The sequence below is a fragment of the Mesoplodon mirus genome (assembly GCF_964341445.2).
Source record: "Mesoplodon mirus genome assembly, chromosome: 16".
In the NCBI taxonomy this organism is placed as follows: Eukaryota; Metazoa; Chordata; class Mammalia; order Artiodactyla; family Ziphiidae; genus Mesoplodon; species Mesoplodon mirus.
In genome coordinates, this window is record NC_138992.1 from 805,866 (window position 1) to 825,081 (window position 19,216).

The 19,216-nt window shown below is 56.7% G+C and overlaps 2 protein-coding genes across 10 annotated transcripts in view; one reads left to right on the forward strand and one right to left on the reverse strand.

Moving 5' to 3' along the window:
- Positions 1–19,216, forward strand: part of PARP10 (poly(ADP-ribose) polymerase family member 10) — a 39,186-nt gene that overhangs the window by 16,470 nt on the left and 3,500 nt on the right. Inside the window, exons 1-9 of one of the 8 annotated variants that reach the window (XM_082601724.1) lie at positions 12,629–13,445; positions 14,968–15,043; positions 15,163–15,349; positions 15,427–15,678; positions 15,751–15,987; positions 16,067–16,650; positions 16,761–16,982; positions 17,113–17,209; positions 17,398–18,251. In XM_082601724.1, the coding sequence (XP_082457850.1) occupies positions 15,169–15,349; positions 15,427–15,678; positions 15,751–15,987; positions 16,067–16,650; positions 16,761–16,982; positions 17,113–17,209; positions 17,398–18,251 (2,427 nt within the window). In that variant the 5' untranslated portion in view covers positions 12,629–13,445; positions 14,968–15,043; positions 15,163–15,168. Of the gene's footprint in view, positions 1–11,469; positions 12,025–12,628; positions 13,446–13,891; positions 15,350–15,426; positions 15,679–15,750; positions 15,988–16,066; positions 16,651–16,760; positions 16,983–17,112; positions 17,210–17,397; positions 18,252–19,216 lie in introns of those variants that run through there. The other 7 variants (XM_082601726.1, XM_082601722.1, XM_082601727.1 and 4 more) reach the window with 7 other exon arrangements.
- GRINA (glutamate ionotropic receptor NMDA type subunit associated protein 1) lies at positions 9,305–12,561 on the reverse strand. 2 transcript variants are annotated; one of them, XM_082601730.1, is made up of 7 exons: positions 12,423–12,561; positions 11,052–11,439; positions 10,856–10,968; positions 10,584–10,784; positions 10,340–10,468; positions 10,107–10,250; positions 9,305–10,026 (listed from the first exon to the last, which is right to left on the reverse strand). In XM_082601730.1, exons 2-7 carry the CDS (start codon positions 11,413–11,415, stop codon positions 9,877–9,879), a joined length of 1,101 nt encoding a protein of 366 aa, XP_082457856.1. In that variant the 5' UTR covers positions 11,416–11,439; positions 12,423–12,561; the 3' UTR covers positions 9,305–9,876. The 2 variants fall into 2 exon arrangements, with proteins under 2 accessions (XP_082457856.1, XP_082457857.1); XM_082601731.1 differs by having other exon boundaries at positions 12,326–12,539.

The window sequence follows — 19,216 nt, forward strand, 5'->3', positions numbered from 1 at the left end:
TCTCTGTAATAAATCGTAGCAGTAAGCAGGAGTATATGCTGAATCCCCTGAATTGTCAAACCTGGGAGTGGTCTTAGGGAGCCTCTGCCATAATCCCTAAGCATTTTAAAAAATTAATTAATTAATTTTTATTTTGGGCTGTGTTGGGTCTTCATTGCTGCACACGGGCTTTCTCTAGTTGCAGCGAGCGGGGGCTACTCTTCATTGCGGTGCGCAGGTTTCTCGTTGTGGTGGCTTCTCTTGTTGCGGCTTCTAGGCGCGCAGACTTCAGTAGTTGTGGCACGTGAGCTCAGTAGTAGTTGTGGCTTGCGGCCTCTAGAGCACAAGCTCAGTAGTTGTGGCGCACGGGCTTAGTTGCTCCGCGGCATGTGGAATCTTCCTGGGCCAGGGCTCGAACTCGTGTGCCCCGCATTGGCAGGCGGATTCTTAACCACTGCGCCACCAGGGAAGCCCTATTTATCCATTCTAAATGTAATAGTTTGCATCTACCAACCCCAAACTCCCAGTCTATCCCTCTCCCCAACCCCCACTTGGCAACCACAAGTCTGTTCTCTATGTCTGTGAGTCTGTTTCTGTTTTATAGATAAGTTCATTTGTGTCATACTTTAGATTCCACATGTAAGTGATATCATATGGTATTTGTCGTTCTCTGTCTGACTTCACTTAGAATGATAATCTCTAGGTCCACCCATGTTGCTACAAATGACATTATTTCATTCTTTTTTATGGCTGAGTGATATTCCACTGTATAAGTGTATCACATCTTCTTTATCCATTCATCTGTCAGTGGACACAGGTCCCTATTCCCAGCACCACTTGCTGAAGAGACTGTCTTTTTCCCATTGTATATTCTTGCCTCCTTTCTCTAAGATTAATTGACTGTAGGTGTGTGTGTTTCTTTCTGGGCTATCTATTTGTTCCATTGATCCATACATCTGTTTTTGTCCCAATACCACTCTGTTTTGATCACTGTTGCTTTGTAGTATGGTCTGAAGTCTGGGAGGCTTATGCCTCCTGCTTTGTTCTTTTTCCTCAGGATTGCTTTGGCAATTCTGGGTCTTTTATGGTTCCATATAAATTTTAGGATTGTTTTTTCTAGTTCTGTGAAAAACATCATGGGTAATTTGATAGGGATCACATTAAATCTGTAGATTGCTTTGAGTAGTATAGCCATTTTGACACTATTAATTCTTCCAGTCCAAGAACATGGGATATCTTCCCATTTCTTTGAATTATCTTCAGTTTCCTTTATCAGTGATTCATAGTTCTCAGCATATAAGTCTGTCACCTCCTTGGTCAGGTTTATTCCTAAGTTTTTTCTTTTTATGGGATTTTTAAAGGGATTGCTTTTTTACTTTCTCTTTCTGATATTTCATTGTTAGTATAAGGAATACAATAGATTTCTGTATGTTAATCTTGTATCCTGCTACCTTGCTGAATTTGTTTATCAGTTCTAGTAGTTTTTGCGTGGAGTCTTTAGGGTTTTCTATATATAGTGTCATGTCATTTGCATATAATGACAATTTTACCTCTTCCCTTCCAATTTGGATATGTTTTATTTCTTTTTGTTGTCTGATTGCTGTTGCTAGGACTTCTAATACTATGTTGAATAGAAGTGGTGAGAGTGAGCATCCTTGTCTTGTTCCAGATTTTGGCAGGAAGGCTTTCAGCTTTTCACCATTGAGTATTATGTTGGCTATGGGTTTGTCATAAATAGCTTTTATTATGTTGAGATATGTTCCCTGTACAGTAAGTCCCCTACATACAAACCTTCAAGTTGTGAACTTTCAAAGATGTGAACGTGCATTTGCGTGTCCAATCACATAAGTTAGTTCACATGTTTGGCATACTTTGTCATGCATGTGCATCCTCTACAAATGGTTGTGCTTTTGTGCACTTTACTGTACAGTACTGTATGGAGTATAGTAGTACAGTAGCTTTATTTCAAGCCCAGGATGTCTGGAAGCAACCGTAAAAACGGCGGTGTGTAGCTGGTACTGCTAAAAAGCGCCAAGCGATAACGATGGAAACAAAAGTGAAAATAATTGAGAGGGTGGAGTGACAAGAGGAAGAAGAAGTAACTGAAGAACCGAAGAGATTCATGATGAAGGAAATGGCGAGGGCATTTTCTTTATTTGAGGAGACACTGTTAGTTTTTGAGGCACAGGACCCGAACGTAGAACGGTGCACGAGGGTTGTAGCCGCCGTTCAGAATGCAATCCAGTGCTACCGTGTCATCTATGATGAGAAAAAAAGAGCTGCTACCCAGACATCACTGGATTGTTTTTTCAAGAGGGTAGACAGAATTGAATCCAGGAAGGAACCAGAGCCTGTGCCATCAACGTCAGGCGCAGTGAAGTTGCAGCTTGCCCTCCGTCTCCTATGGCTGACTATCCTTCAGCTCTACCGTCTCCTACCTCCTCTCCCCACTCCAGTCAGGAACTCTTCTTGCCTGTTCACTGGATGCCAGCCCCTGGATGCCAGCTGTTGTACTGGACTACTGTACTTTTCAAGGGACTGTACTGTAATATTAAAAATGTTTTCTTTATTATTTGTTTTTTTATGTATTATTTGTGTGAAAAGTATTATAAACCTATTACAGTACAGTACTATATAGCCGATTGTGTTAGTTGGGTACCTAGGCTAACTTTGTTGGACTTACAAACAAATTGGACTTAAGAAGGCGCTCTCGGGATGGAACTCGTTCGTATGTAGGGGGCTTACTGTATACCCACTTTGGTAAGAGTTTCTATCATTAATTGATGTTGAATTTTATCAGAAGCTTTTTCTGCATCTATTGAGATGATCATGTGGTTTTTGTCTTTTCTTTTGTTGACGTGGTGTGTCACATTGATCGATTTGCGTATGTTGAACTGTCCTTGTGACCCTGGGATGAATCTATCATGATCGTGGTGTATGATCCTCTTTATGTGTTGTTGGATTCGGTTTGCTAACATTTTGTTGAGAATTTTTGCATCTATATTCATTAAAGATATTGGCCTATAATTTTCTCTTTTGGTAATGTCTTTGGTTTTAGTATCAGGGTGATGGTGGCTTCATAGAATGACTTTGGGAATGTTCCTTCCTCTTCAATCTTAGGGAGTTTTTTTAAAATTACAGATTCTATTTCACTTCTAGTGATTGGTCTGTTCAAATGATCTATTTCTTCTTTTTTTAAAATTTATTTATTTTTATTTTTGGCTGTGTTGGGTCTTCGTTTCTGTGCAAGGGCTTTCTCTAGTTGTGGCAAGTGGGGGCCACTCTTCATCGTGGTGCGCGGGCCTCTTGTGGCGGAGCACAGGCTCCAGATGCACAGGCTCAGTAGTTGTGGCTCACGGGCCTAGTTGCTCCACGGCATGTGGGATCTTCCCAGACCAGGGCTCGAACCCATGTCCCCTGCATTAGCAGGCAGATTCTCAACCACTGCGCCACCAGGGAAGCCTGATCTATTTCTTCTTGATTCGGTTTTCATGGGATGTATGCTTCTAGAAACTTGTTCATTTCTTCTAGTTTGTCCTATTTGTTGGCATATAATTGTTCATAGTATTCTCTTATGGTTTTTTGTATTTCTGCAGTGTTGGTTGTTATTTCTCCTCCTTCATTTCTTATTGTGTTTGTTTGGGTCCTCTCTCTTTTCTTCTTGGTGAGCCTGGCCAGAGGTTTGTAAATTTTGTTTACCCTTTCAAAGAACCAGTTCTTGATTTTATTGATTTTTTCTATTGTTTCTTAAATCTGTACTTTATTTATTTCCTGATTGTTATTATTTCCTTCCTTCTGCTGACTTTAGGTTTTATTTGTTTTTGTTTTTCTAATTCTTTTAGGTGGTAGGTTAGGTAGTTTATTTGAGATTTTTCCTGTTTTTTGAGGAAGGCCTATATCGCAATGAGCTTCCCTCCAAGGACTGCTTTTGCTGCATCCCATAGATTTTGTATGGTTGTGTTTTCATTGTCATTTGTCTCAAGGTATTTTTTAATTTCTTCTTTGATTTCATCATTGACCCATTCGTTTTTTAGTAGCACGTTGTTTAGTCTCCATGTAATCGTTTATTTCTTGTTTCTCTTTCTATGGTTGATTTCTAGTTTCATGCTCTTGTGGTCAGAAAAGATGCTTGAAATAATTTCTATCCTCTTAAATTTGTTGAGGCTTGCTTTGTGTCCTAGTATGAGGAAGTATGACCATATCTTAATTAATTATATCTGCAATGACCTCATTTCCACATAAGGTCACATAATGAGGTACTGGAGATTGGGACTTCAACATTTGAATTTTGAGGGGACACAATTCAATTCATGACAGTGGGCCCTTAAAAAATTGGAAAATTTTAGAGGTAAGCATAACCTTCTTTTTGTGTCAGTTTTGGTAGATTGTGGGTTGATGTCCTATTGTTTGGGGAAATTTTCAGGCATTATCTCTTCAGACATTACTTCTCCATTCTTTCTCTCTTCTCCTCTGGGACTCTACATATGTGCATTTTTTACTCTTTCCCCACCTATTATACTATTTCCTCTATCCATTCTTTTTTTCCCTTTGTAAGTTTGGATATTTTCTATTGACCTTTCAGTTCACTAATCCTTTCTTCTGACTTGTCTAATTGGCTCTTAAACCCATCTATTGAATTTTTAGTTTCAGTTAATTGTATTTTTCCATTCAAGATGCTCAGTTTGATTCTTTTTATAGAATTCAATTCTCTGGGAAATCTCCATATTATCTTCCATGTTTCTCCATTTCCCTCTGCATTTTGCTTAACATATCAATCATTTATTTTAAAGTGCTTTTTTTGCTATCTCCCATCTTTGAGTCACTTTTAGGTCTGTTTCTGTCATCTCATTTTTCCTCTTGGTTTTCAGTCATATAGTTCTGTCTTTTGAAATGCCTAGCAATTTCTAACTGACAGCTTGCGTATTAAAAGACCATAGAGGTTCTGGGTGATGTTATCTTCTTACAGGAAGATAGAGTCCACAGATCAAGTGGGGCCAATTACGTTCAACCCTTGGGGCAGAGCCCAGAGCCTGCGGTTTTGCCAAGGCTCCTCCCCCTGGTAGGTCCTAAATGCTGATTCTTGTTTCCTCAGCACAGCCTCTCTAAATCCCACAGCTGTAACTCTTCCCTCACAGCCGCAGGGTCTCCCTTCACATTTATTTTTGCATTCTGGCTCAGTTATTTAAAAGTATTTTATCTGGCAGTTTTATGTGTTAAGAGTAGGAGTCAGGATCTCGGGTCAGTCGGTCCGCCATCCTGATGGGAAGTCCTCTGAAGGCATTTAAGCAGGGACATGCCATCGTCTCCTTGTCTGTGGTGCCGAGGATGGTTTGGGTCTGCTCAGAGGTGGTCATGGCCTTGACTCGAGAGAAGGGCATAGGTGAGAGAGGCACTTGGAAGATACCACCCAAAATGCCCCAGGGTCATCATAGCAGTTGCGGTGGAGAGGAGGATTCTGAACCTGGTGCTAGAGCCCTCCCACATCGGGGAAGCTGCTGGATACCAGCGAAAAGCAGACCAGAGTTGGATGAAGGAGAGGAGAGGGCACAGGCTTCAAAGGAGGAAGTTGCTGCACAAGAGCCTGAAGGTTTGCGGGGGTGGACATGTGGGTGACCTTGTGAACTGGGTCCCGGGGGATGAGGGCCCACGGGGAGAAGAGGCCTTCTTTACTAGTGAAGGTGGGAGTTGAGAAGTTGTGGGTGTGCGTGTGTGTGTGTGTTTGTGGTGGGTGGTTTGCATCTGGGGAGTTCTGAAAGGTCTCCAGTGCCTGATGAGCCTGAGACGAAGAAGACACTCAGGAACACAGAAGGTTTGGCGGCAGACGGGCCAAGCCATGCTGCTGCCCGGGGTGCAGCATCTGGGCCCCGATGGGGAAGGGCTGCCTTGGGAGCTACAGCCCCGGGACCAGGCCTGCACCCATGCCTCCCCTCCCAAGCACCCTCTGCTCCCCAGGCCCGGCCCTCCCTGCCACCCCGTCACTGTGGTCCTCGCCGATTGTCCTGCCTTTATTCAAACCACTTCTGGGCTCTTCCCTGGAAAACTCCAGTGGCTCGTCACTACCTGAGAAATAGAATTCAGACTCGAGCTTTACATGCACAGCTGTCACACCCGACCTCGATCCCTCAACTCTCCCACATCCTCTTTCTTCCACCTGGCTCCCCCAGGTGGGGCTCCATGCATTTACTGGGCTTTCAGTTTTGCTGCCTGCACTCCTGAACTGCCCCCTGCTGATGCTGATGCTGATGCTGAGCCACAGTCCAGAAGTCTGCAGCCTTCTCTGCCCGCCTCGTGGGGCAGTTGGTGCCTCTGCGGCTCGTGCTACGTAGAGTTCATCCGCTCATTGCACGGTCGACACCAGTGGCGCGCCCGCTCTGGACTAGACGCTGGCCTGGGTGTTCAAATGCACAGGTCACAGTCCCTGTCCTGAAGGCACTTCCAGCTCTGAGATGCTGACGGTAGCCCTGGTTAGCAGGGCAGGTGGCACAAGGCATCTGTGGGCGTGCTGAGTGAGCTGGGGTCCTGGGCTGGCCTCTCACCGTGGTTTTCAGCAGGCACCAGTGATGGTGTTGCTTTTTTTGCAGGGCAGGGAATGTGACAGAGACTTTGTGTCGTTTACTCTTTTTTTTTCTTTATAAATTTATTGATTTTAGGCTGCGTTGGGTCTTTGTTGCTGCGCGCGGGCTTTCTCTAGTTGCGGGGAGTGGGGGCTACTCTTTGTTGTGGTGCGTGGGCTTCTCATTGCAGTGGCTTTTCTTTTTTGTGGAGCATGGGCTCTAGGTACATGAGCTTCAGTACTTGCAGCACATGGGCTCAGCAGTTGTGGCTCATGGGCTCTAGAGCGCAGGCTTAGAAGCTGTGGCGCGTGGGCTTAGTTGTCTCACGGCATGTGGGATCTTCCTGGCCCAGGGCTCGAACCCATGTCCCCTTCATTGACAGGCGGATTCTTAACCACTGAGCCATCAGGGGAGTCCTGTGTCGTTTAATCTTGAAGACAAGAATGGACTTAATGATTACTCATGTAAATAAACACTTTTGATTGAAGAATAAATTAGTCCTCCTCATATAGTGGCCTTAGTATAGTGAGCTGTGTCAAGGCTCCAGAGGAAGCCCACAGGGCACCCTGTGGCTGAACAGGTCAGGCTTACTGCTCACTGCGGCAAGCGGGGGGACCACAGGAAGGGGGACTGTAAGGATTTCCTGTGGGACTTGGCTTGTTTGGGTGAATTGGGGTGGGCCTAAAGAAGCAGTGCTTTGCTTGGGATTCCAGGCTGTCCGGAAGGGAGTCATCCTGTGACTGGGTATCTCAACACCTCTTCTTTGGAAGGGGGACGGGGACTAGGGGCCGGCTAAAGCTGTCCATTCTGAAGAGCCAACAGCTGCTCAGATTAGGCAGGACAGGATGCACGCAGTAGGTCTTCTTTATGGCTTGGACAATGCCTGCCTCTGGTCTGTGTTCAGACATGATTACAGAAGAGTCCTCTCCTCTTGACCCAGTCCGGCACAGAGGGGCCTTGTCTGATGCAGATCTGCATGTGAAATTGCATATTCTAAACAGGAGACCACCAGGGCCTGTATCTGAGTGCGCCAGGCTGGCCCCTACAACACCAGGGCCTTGCTGATAGGACCAGGCCAGCTCCTGGATGTTGGGGGCTGCTGCTTTCCTCACCTGAACAATCTCCCCTGCTGACCTCACAACTGCTGTGGCTCCTTCTACATACTCATCCACCCGGTCAGATCACAAGCTGTCCTTTTTCTCCTTTCCAGGAGGACACAGCAGACAGCAGGCCAAAGTCCATTGGCAGAGATGCCCTGCCCGCCTCAACCAGGCCCATCCTGAGCCCTCTGTGGCACTGCCAGCTGCCCCAGCCCCGAGCCCCACCTGATCTGCTCCTCTCTGCACATCTCATCTGCTTCCTCCCTGCTTTCTTCACCTGTTGGCATCACCCCTTCTCCTGGACATTCTCTTGCCGGACGCAGCTTCCTGAACCCACAGCCAGCTGTGGCTGCTGCCAGAGTCCCCTTCACCGGCAGGACAGGTCCAAGCCCTCACCCATGTGCAGCCCTGTCCTCCCCTCCCGTGGTGGCCTCTGCTCTGCGTGCATCCCCTGGCTTCCCGGCCCCGCCCTGGCCCACATCTCCAGCCCCTGGTCGTCCCCGGGAGCCTCCCCCAAGGATTAGCTCAGCCAAGAGTTTGTCCTCCGTGAATTCCCTGAGAAAACACTGTCCCTGCACATTTCGCTTGGCATTTATCCCTGAGCTGCTTCTCTTGCCTCTGCTGGTGTTCTCTTCAACCACCTGAATGCTCCGTGTTTTCTCCCGTGTGGAATCCTCACGGGTGTGTGGGCTACCACGGAGCAGGTTTCCGTGCGCTTGGAGCGCCTGCAGGCAGGGTACCTTGGATGAGGAGCCGCACCTGCTCGAGGAGAGGTGGGGAAGGGGAGCCGCGTCGCCTGCCCGGCGCTCGGCAGGCGAACAAAGCAGAGGGACTGAGGGTAGCCGTGTAGCGTGAGGTGGTCTCCAGGAAGGGCCCAGGTGGCTGGGAAGGCGGTGTGCATCGGGCCTGGGGAAGTGGGGCCCGCCTGTGGCTCAGGCCGAGCAAGGCCAGGTCTTGGGTTGAGGAGCTCGGGGACAGCGGAAGGCCAACTCAAGCAGCAAGAGCCACAGGGGAGGACGCGCAGGACCAGCTGAGGCTGAGGGCCACGGCAGGGTGGGGCCTGGAGAGCTGCGGAAGGTGCCAAAGGCAGGCCAGGGGCCCTCAGAGTCTCCGTCCAGCTCTCCCCTGGGGGCTCCGGTGTGCAGGTTTCTCGGGGGGGAGGGGGCAGGGGTGCGGACGGCCTTCGTCTGAGCCAGGCCTGGGCCACGTGTCAGGTGCCCGCTGATGGGCTCCCTGGGGGCCCTTCAGAGCCAGAGGAGCAGGACGGCCCTGCCTGGGGGCGGTCAGTGACCTATGCCGCTGCCCATCAGGCCCGAGGCGAGACGATGAGGGTGTCGCAGCCCCCGCCCCCCCATCATGCCGTGCAGTTCCCAGGCACGAGTGGCAGACACCGTGTGACCCAGGCACCACGTGTAACCACCGGGAGCCTTGGGGTCCCCGTCCATCAGCTGGGAATCCCGGCATACAGCTCGTGACGTGGCTGGGAAGATTGCAAAAGCGGAGGTGGAAGCACCGAGAGAGAAAGATTAGCTGCTGTCGTTAACCTCCACCCTGAGCCAAGCCCCACCGTCCACACCTGTCCTGCTCGATGCCTCACACTGGCAGTGCCTAGACCCCTCCCCACCTTGTGGAGGAAGCGGCAGTGACGAGAGTGAGGAAGGGAACACAGAGCGCGGAAGGTCCCATTTATTGTTTAAAGACAGCAGAATGAGAGGAAGGCGCCCTCCTCCCCTGAAACATACCCGGCCTCTCTGCCCTCAGGGCTCAGCACAGGGACGAGACCCTCACACCCCGCAGGTCCCCAGAGGGCAGCACTCTAGTGTGGGGCTGGGGAGGGGAAAGGGATACTTTATGCCAGGCGGGGGAGCTGGGACAGGAGGGGAGACGTGCACCCTCAGTTCTTGGCTCCGTCCCTCTCCCCTGGGACCTGGTGTTGCCCACAGACCTGGGGTGGGCTGGCAGACAGGGCTCATGCAACACTGAGTGGGCAGGAGGTGGCATGGAAACCCGGCCCCCCTGCCCTTTGGCAGGGCGGGAGGGCTAGAAGGGGCCATGCTGGCCACAGCGGGTCCGAACAGAAGTGTCTGCAGTGTACACACAGGAGGCTTGGAGAGGGGCTCCCTCTGTCCCAGGCTGCGCACAGGGATGAGAGAGGGGAGGTACAGAGGAACTGCCACGCTGGGGGCAGGGTCCAGGCCAGCCAGGCCACCTGAGTGGGGCCCCGCATGTGCCAGGGGCGCGGGCTACTCCTTGGCGCGGCCGATGATGGTAAGGATGTACAGGAAGATGTTGATGATGTCCGTGTACAGGTTCAGCGCGGCGAACACATACTCCTCTGGGCTCAGGGACAGCTGCTTGTTCCCCAGCAGCAGCTGGGTGTCCACTGCCAGGAACTGGGGGTGGCGGCGGGGTCACGTTGACAGACACCCCCCCGCCCAGTGTCCCGCCCACGCTGCCCCCCGCCGTCACTCACGCAGGTGAAGAGCAGAGCGCCGAGCGAGGCGTACACGATCTCCAGGATGCGGCTCCGGACGAAGATGCAGAGGACGGCGAAGCTGAGGAGCACCACCGTGCTGACCAGGAGCACGCCCACGCACGAGGTGAAGTCGTGGCGGGTCTGAGGGCACAGGGGCACACGGGGCCTGGGTGCCGCAGCCCTGGAAGGCCTCTGGGCCCTCGGCGGCCCTGCCTCGGGGGGCCCCTTACCTGCATGGAGAAGATGACCACCGTGAAGCAGACGGTCGTGGTGATGCCTACGGCCATGATGACCGCCTCAGTGTTGTAGAAGCTGGCGATCACGCCCACCATGTAGGACAGGCTGACGGTCAGGATGGACTGAGGGAAGACGAGCCTTGAGCGTGTGCGGCCGCTGCCCCACCCCCACCCCCGGCCCCCTCTGGCACTCCAAGGTGTGAGCCACGGGGTGTGAAGGCCTGGCTCTGCGGGTTACCAGTGCAACGAGGTTCCAGGGGTGCTTTCGCCGGAAGTCCCCACAGCAGCTGAGGACAATGAGGGAGATGAAGAAGACGGCGTAGGAGACATAGTAGGTCCAGACGTTCTCCCGGACAAAGCCCTTCACCTCCCCGACGAAGGTGAACACGGCCACGGTGGACAGAGTCACGGACAGCTGCAGGGTCAGCACCAGGAACACCTGGGGAGGGAGGCGGCTCAGAGCTCCGGCCAGCACAGCTGCCCACGCCCTCCCCAGCCCTTGTGGCCCACCTTCCGGATGAAGGCCTGCCGGATGCTCTTGTCATCCCAGTTGGTGGCAGGGAAGTCCTGGTTGTCGTAGTAAGATGGGGGACCCTCCTCGTGATAGTTCCCATGCTGAGGTGCTGAGGGGCAGGACGGGCTGGGTCAGCACCCCTCACTGGCGCCAGGAGCCCCTGCCCTCCCCTGCCCCTGCCCCACTACTCACTGCCAGAATCCTGTGCCGGGAAGGCCTGTGGTTGTCCGTAGGGGTTGGGGGGAAAGGGGCTCTGTGGATACGGTCCCTGAGGGTAGCCCCCTTGGGGGTAGGGGCCCTGAGGGTAGCCTCCTGGGGGGTAGGGGCCCTGGGGGTAGCCTCCTGGGGGGTAGGGACCCTGAGGGTAGCCCCCCTGGGGGTAGGAGCTGGAGCCCTGGGGATACCCTGGCTGGCCATAGGGGGAAGGCTGGAACGGGGGCTGTGGGTAAGGGGCCCCTGGGTAGGGAGGCAAGGAGGGCTGGGGCCCCCCAGGATATCCAGGGTTGGGGGGAGGATAGCTGTCCCCGGACACCAAGAAACTCTTTTCATGGGACATGGCCTCAGGTTCTGTGGTCTCCCCCTAGAGGACAGAGAGAGAAAGGTTAGCCCTGAGGTGACAGGAACCAGCCAGGGGCCTCGCCACCTGCTACCGGGAAACGGGACGGAAGGAGGGGGTTTCGTGACCTTTGCCCCAGGGCTGTCCGGAGCCCGAGCTGGGGGGCCAGGAGAGGCGGGTGGGTATCGGGTGGCCGGGCGTGTGGCTTCAGGAGGGGCCGCTACAGGCCGACCCCAAAGATGGAGGAGGGGATGGACGAGGGGATGACTTTGGCTGCCTCAGAATTTTGGGCTTCTGCCGTTTCTTGCAAGCAACTGGAGGGGCCGTCTCACCGCTGCTGGCCTCTCCGGGTCAGAGCTCAGCGCGGGTCGGGGCTGGGGGCGCGGTCGGGGTGGTGCGGGGGTGTGCCCGGACCCTCCCCTTCACATCCCGCCCCTTAAGCAGCTTTAAGGGGCCAGAGCCGGAGGCTATTTCTATCCCAGGAAATCCCCACGCCATCTGTGACCAGCCAGAGCCCTGACCCCCCTCCAAGAGCAGGGCCCGAGCGCCCCTCGGTCCCGGGGTAGGGCCAGCAGGCCTGGATCGGCTGCCGGGGTGCCTGCCAGCGGGGTACACCAGGAACAACGGGTTGCGGGGGGTGGGGCGGTGGGGGAGGGAAGCGACCAGAGGGCGTGCGGGGGAACAAAGCGGACGTGGGGGCGAGGCGAGTGGGGGCGGCGGCCACGGAACCCGCACCGAGGGGGGGGGTGGGCCCTCCTGCCCGTTCGGGGGGCGCTCAGACCGCCCGTCCGGCTGTCGCCGCAGTGCGCCGCCCCCGCCCGCCCTGGGCCCTCCGGCTCCCCGGCCCCGCCGCCCCCGCCCCCTGGCCCCCGCGGTCCACGCGCCCGCCCGGACCGACCGACTGACCCACCGCAACGCCTGTCTGCTGCGCAGGGCCCGCGCGGGGGCGGCAGTTGCCGGCCGGCTGAGCGAGTAGACACGCTGCCGGGCTTGGGCCGGGGACTCACCAGTCGCGCGAGTCGCCTCAGGCCTGTGCGCCCGGTGTCCGCTGCGCGGCCGCGCGGTCGACGGCCGCTGTGCCCGCGGCCGCACCCGCACCCGCTCCGCGGCCGGCTGGGCTGGGCCTGCGCCTGCGGCTCCGGAGACGCAGCGGGGCCTTGTGACGGGGCGGGGCCGGCGGCGCGGGGGCGGGGCCGTGGGCTGGGCTCCGCGGGGAACGCGGGGGCTTCTCCCGGATGGACCCTACCCGACTGGGTTCCCCTGCTGGCTTCTTTCCGAGCTCCAGGCCCGAGCCCCGCGTCCCGTCCTGTCCGTTGAGGGGTGGCCTTGGGCCGTGAGGGCTGTAGACCTCTGGAGGCTGAGACCTAGCCTCTCCAATTTGGGTCAGGGAATTTTGAGAAATTTATTCCTAAATCTGGGATTTGCTAAGTCTGACAAGCACTCTCCATCCCTCTTTGGCCTTAAAACTCCGCTTCCCCTTTCATCCAAGTCTGTTCCAAATCAAGAGGCCTAATTGTTTAAATGCTCTATCCTCTCTAGGAAACTGGTCCAGGTCCCTACTAGACCAGTTATCCTTACTTGTCTTGATCACAGTACCACAAGCTGTAAGGGTGGCATTCTTAGCCCTGTTTCGCTGCTAAGGGGCTGAGGCTTAGAGATGCTCCAGGACTGGAGGCCAAGTTAAATTCCCTCGGCTTCAGCGGTCCTGAGGAAGTGCTGCCTGCCACCTCCAGGGACATCCCTGCCAGCAGGAGTGCCTCTCCACCTGGGGCCTAGGAATCTTATTGTCCTTTCCAGCCTTTTGGATAGTGGCCTCTCCCAGGCCCAGCAGTGATTGGGAAGAGGCTCTGTCCCGTGCAGCTGGTGTGCTGGTTCATCGTTGAACGGCGGGCCCCAGGGATGGGAAACCCTGATCTGTACCTTTGCACTTGTCCTTCATATCAAAACCCCATCGTGGCTGATTTCAAGCGACCACCAGTTTAACAACTGATTCACAAAGATTCCTGAAAATTGAACAACGTAGTCACGATGTGAGTTGCTCCAGCACACTGCTGCCTGCGGTAGCAGGGATTGGTGTAATAAGTAAGTTATACAGTATGTTAGAAGATGATGAGTTCCATGAGAGGAGAAAATGTAGAGCAGGCAGGGAGGACTTCAGGTTTTGTACAACTAGAAGCTCATACAGTTGGACGGGTCTTTTTTAAGAAAAATAATTACAAATGACAAATGTTAAGTTGAGGCCAGGGCCCTAGGAGGGGCCCGTGCAAGTCATAGTTCCTTGAAGAATTTTAGGTTCAACTTGAATCTGCCACCAAGAACCTGGTAAGGTGAATCAGGCCATGTGGCTCTGTAGGAGAGGCTGGTCTGGGAAGAGGGAAGGGCCAGCAAGGGCATCGGGGAGGGAGGGTCTGCTGCACCGGATGATGGAGGATGGGGGATGCAGGGGGGATGTGGCAGAAGGGACTGGGGCCCGGTCAGTCCAGCCTGGCAGGTCCTCCAAAGGACTTTGGCTTTACTGTGGACCCAGCTGTAGCGGCTGTCGGTGCCACTTATAAGGCTCACCCTGCCCTCTGTTGAGGATGGACAGTGCGAGTGGGCAGGAGTGGCAGAGAGAGAGATCAGTTAAGAGGTCAGAGTAGTGATCCAGGCAAGAGATGATGGAGGCTCAGATCAGGGTGGGGGCAGCCAGGGTGCTGGGTGTACAGCTCGGGGCACACACTGGACAGGTCCTCAATTCCTTGGAGAAGTAGCAGGGCCGGAGGCTGGGTTTTAGTGGTTGAGGGATAAGTGGGAGGTGCGAGATGGAGAGCAGTGGGGGGCACAACTCTCTGAGAGGCTGGAAGCCAATGGAGCACAGGCGGGGGGTGGGGGTACTCGGCTGCAGCAAGAGGGACTGTGGATTGTAAAGGTGCAGCCGAGCGTGAGGCTCCGCGCCCCCTCTGTCATGGGCATGTGCTGCAGCAGGCCCGTGAGCACAGCACCAGCCCCTTCTGGGGTCAGCCTTGGTGCCGCCGCCACCTCCAAGGACAGCATAGGCTGGGGAGGCGGGGAGGAAGCTTTCGTAGGTCAGGAGTGGGAGCTGCCGACCCACCCTCGCGGGGTGGGAGGTCGGTCCCCTGTATGTTGTTTAAGGGTGAGTGCGGGTGCCGTCGCCCAGGTTGCTGGGGAGAGTTGAAAGCCAGCCTTAGCCAGGCCGGCCAGAGCCCCAAGGTGTGCGTGCAGTGGGGGAGGGTAACACGGAGGCTTGAGATCTTGAGTGGAGGTCGATGATTCGAGACCGCCGTGTGGATTTACCAGCGAGGGCGACTGGCCGTACTGAGGTTCACAGGGCAGGGCCCGTGGGAGTGGAGGACCGCGAGCCGACACGCCCCCCCACCCTGCCAGCCACTGGGCTGAGGTCAGAGAGGTAGGGCGGGTGGGCTGGGCAGAGGGCTGAGGAGATGGGGGCAGGGCTGGAAAGTTCTGCAGGAGGGGCCTGAGAAGGGAAGCACCTAAGAGGCAGCCACTCCCCTCCCTCCCTCTGACGGTTTCACTTTTGTTTTCTCGTCACAGCCCTTCGGCCTCCGGGCAAAGGGGAAGGAGTCCGGCTGAAGACCTAGGCCGCGGTGGCCCAGGCAGCTGGGGGAGCGTGAGTGCGGGATGTGGGCCAGCCCCACAGTGAGGGGGGTGCCAGGGAACGCTGCCCAGGGGCCTGCGAGGGGTGAGGCGGGGCTGTGGGCTGCTACCCCACCTGCTCCTCCGGCCCAGGCTGTGATGATGGGCGAGGAAGAGGCGGAGCTGGGGGCAGCCGTGGAGCTCAGAGGCCTGCCCCCCGACATCCCAGATGAGCTGCTCACGCTCTACTTCGAGAACCGTCGAAGCTCTGGGGGTGGACCTGTGTCGAGTTGGCAGAGACTTGGCCGCGGGGGCGTCCTCACCTTCCAGGAGGCTGCAGGTGAGGGGACCCACGCAAAGGGGCAGCCTGGGCGCCCATCGGCCGCCGACCCTGACACCCCCTCCCCCTGCCTGCAGATGCAGCGAGGGTCTTGGCCCGGGAGCACACTCTGCACGGCGCTCGGCTGAGCCTGCAGCCAGCCCCACCACGCGCCCCTTCGCGCCTACTGCTCCAAGGACTGCCTGCTGGCACGGGACCCCAGCACCTGGAGCAGTACGTCCAAGCCCTGCTTTGTGCCGCAGGACAGCCAGTGCAGCCGTGCCATGCCCTGGCCAGTCCCCGACCAGACCGGGCCCTGGTGCAGCTGCCCAAGCCCCTTTCAGAGGCCGGTGAGAGACGGGATTGGGGCAGACATGCTTTTCAGGGGAGATGCCCTGAGCTGACTTGCACCCTCCCCACAGAAGCCCGCGTCCTGGAGGAGCACGCCCAGGCCCTGGGCCTGGAGGGGGCTGAGGTCTCCCTGGCCTGGGTGCCCCAGGCCCGGGCGGTGCGTGTCGTGGGGGCCACCCCCCCTGCGGACCTGATGCTGCTGGAGCTGTACCTGGAGAATGAGCGCCGCAGTGGCGGGGGGCCCCTGGAGGGCGTGCGCAGCCTGCCAGGGCACCTGGGCACCATCGCTTCCTTCCGGCAGTGGCAGGGTGAGTGGGGCTGGACAGGGCGGCCCGCCCCCCCATGCCTTGGAGCCCTGACGACTTCTGTCCTTTCCTTTCCTCCAAGTGGCCGAACGGGTGCTGCAGCGGGCCCACCAGCTGCAGGGTTCAGAGCTGAGCCTTGTCCCCCACTACGATGTCCTGGAGCCCGAGGAGCTCAGCGAGCGCACCAGTGGAGGGGGCCGCTTGGCCGAGTTGGGGCCTGCGGCCCCCAAGCATGCTGTCCTAGAGGCTGGAGGGCCAGCAAAGGCACAGAATTGTACGGGGAATGTGACATTGGGCTCTGAGGAGGCACCGGGGCAAGCAGGAGCCTCGCTGAGGACGGGGCCTCTCTGGGACAGGTCCTCTCTGGGACAGGCCAGGCCAGTCAGCTCCGGTCCCATGGGGTCTTCAGAACAGGAGGAGCTGGTGAGCCCAGGGCCTATGGGGTCTCCAGGCCCAGCGGAGATTGCCGTGGGGTCTCTGGAGCAGGTGGTGTCAGTGAGCCTGGACCCTGTGGGGTCACCGCGGCAGGAGGGCCTGGTGGAGACAGTGCTGCCGATGGAGCCAGGAGCAATGCGCTTCATTCAACTCTATCACGAGGACCTTCTTGCTGGCCTGGGAGACGTCGCCCTCTTCCCACTCGAGGGATCAGATGTGACTGGATTTCGGGTAAGCGACCCCTGAGGATTCCTCACCTCTACTACTGGGGGCTCTGGGTGCCTCTCCTGTGCCCTAAGCCTGCCAACTGCTCCTCCTCACCCCGCCCCGTGGTCCTGCAGCTCTGCGGAGCCCTGGCCCCATGCCAGGCAGCCGAGGAGTTTCTGCAAAGTCTGCTGGGCAGCGTTAGCTGTCACTTGCTGAGCCTGAAGCACCCAGGCAGTGCCAGGTTCCTGCTGAGCCCAGACGGGCAGCACCTTCTGCGGGGGCTGGAGGCCCAGTTCCAGTGCGTCTTCGGGACAGAACGTCTGGCTAGGGCTGCCCTAGACGCAGACCCGGGAGAGGTAGACATGGAGCCCTCCCCTCCCCTCCCCTCCCCTCTTTCACTCCTCAGCCCCCCGTACCTCTTCTGCCCTTGTTCAGAGGCCTGGGAGGGGTATGTGTCTGGGGGGTATTGGCATTCTTTCCCAACAGGTGGACCCCACTGAGGCTCTACATGCCCTCCCTGGCTACTCCCACACCCCGTGGCCTCCAGACAATACAGACGGTGACCAGGAGAATATGAGCCTAGGTAGGGCTCCCTGGGGGCCCTGGCACATCCTGCGGCCCTTTCTTGGCCTCACGCTCTGCTGCTCTGCCCTGTGACTGTATACCCTCTAACCTCCTCTCTATCTTCCACCCGTCCCCTGACTAGTCCTCTCCTTCAGCCCCATTCTGGCTGGACTTGACCCCTGACCCGGTGCCTCTCCCTGTCCCCAGAGGAGGTCCGAGAGCTGCTGGCCGCCCTGGAGGGCCTGGACGGGGAAGACTGGCTGCCACTGGAGCTGGGGGAGGAGGAGCCTGAGAGGCAGCCAGAGGAGAAGACTCCCAGGGCTGGGGAGGGGCCCGTGGCCCCCAGCACCAGGGCGCCTGGGCGGCTGGAGGAGGAGGCCGAGCTGCAGCTGGCTCTCTGCCACTCACTGGAGCCACAAGGCCAGGTGGCCGGGCGGGAGGAGGCTGTGGCGCTGCAGTGGGCCCTGGCCCTCTCCCTGCAGAAGCCGCCCCCGCTGGAGGAAGAACAGGAGCTCCGGGGTGGGGGGCCTGGTAGCTGGGCCCAGCTGGAGGTGCATGCGGCCTTTGAGCAGGATATGGATGAGCTGGACCGGGCCCTAGAGGCGGCCTTGGAGGTGCACCTCCGGGAGGAGACGGTGGGGCCCCAGGGCTGCGTGCTGCCCGTGGAGCTGTGCGCCCGCCTGGAGCGGCGCCACGGCGTGAGCGTTGCCCTTCGTGGTGACCGCACCGTCTTCCGTGGCTTTGGGACCCAGCCCACCCGTGCGGCCCGCCACTTAGCAGCGCTGCGGGCTGGCCCCCGGGATCAGAGCTTGGCTTTTCCCTTGGCGGCTTCGGGCCCCACTCGTGAGTCTGCAGCCCGCACGGGGGAGGGCAGGGTGGACCGGTGCCCCAGGCGTGGCCCGCACCCCCTTTCTCCCTGTGTGTCAGTGCCACAGCAGAGGCCAAGGGAGCCCTTGGGCAGGCTGGAGCGTGTGGCCGAGAGCAGCAGTGAGTTCCAGACAGTAGTGCAGGCCTTCTGCGCCACACTGGACGCTGCCCACGGCAGGATCCGTGTTGTCCAGGTGAGTCCACGCCCTGCCTTGCCAGCCTCTGGCCTCCTGGGCTCCTGGCACCATCTTTGCCTCGCAGAGTCTGTGGGCTATCACTTGCCTATGTCAGGATCGGCTGGCCAGAAGCTGCCCAGCAGGCTGAAAGCTGTCGGGGGCAGGGGAGCACCAGGGCTCCGCAGCCCCGTTGCCTCCCCGAAGGGTGTTCACGAGTGTGCGGCCAGGGAGACAGAAGGTTGTAGAGCTTAGGGGGTCCCAGCACAGGTCCCCACTTCGCCGGTTGCAGCCCGATGCCGGCCACAGTTTCTTCCTCTAGAACATGGGGTGGTGATGCCACCTCGTGGCTGCTGTGAGGATGACTCATTCCACCAGTTGTTCTGGGTGCTGTTCTGGGGCCCGTCTGCCTCCCAAGGGGTCTGCTCCAGCAGGAAGAGGGCTGGCTGCAGCGAGGCAGCCTCCTCCTACGTTTTCTTTTTCTTTTTTTTTATTAGTTTCTGCTTTATAACAAAGTTATACATATACATATGTTCCCATATCTCTTCCCTCTTGCGTCTCCCTCCCTCCCACCCTCCCCATCCCACCCCTCTAGGTGGTCACAAAGCACCGAGCTGATCTCCCTGTGCTATGCGGCTGCTTCCCACTAGCTATGCATTTTACGTTTGGTAGTGTGTATATGTCCATGCCACTCTCTCGCTTTGTCACAGCTTACCCTTCCCCCTCCCCATGTCCTCAAGTCCGTTCTCAAGTAGGTCTGCGTAACAGGAATAAAGACACAGACCTTCTACATTTTCACTTGTTGAACGTGGCAACTCTGAGCACGGTTGGGTTGCGGGAAGGGCTGGGCACCACGGGTGGGGGACCCGAATGAAGCTCTGGGAGCCCCAGTGAGCCCTGGCCACGCAGGCGTGGGAAGCAGAGGTGGGGCGCTGGAGGCAGCGAGGGCCAGAGTGCCTGCAGGGCCAGAAGGAAGGACTGAGGAG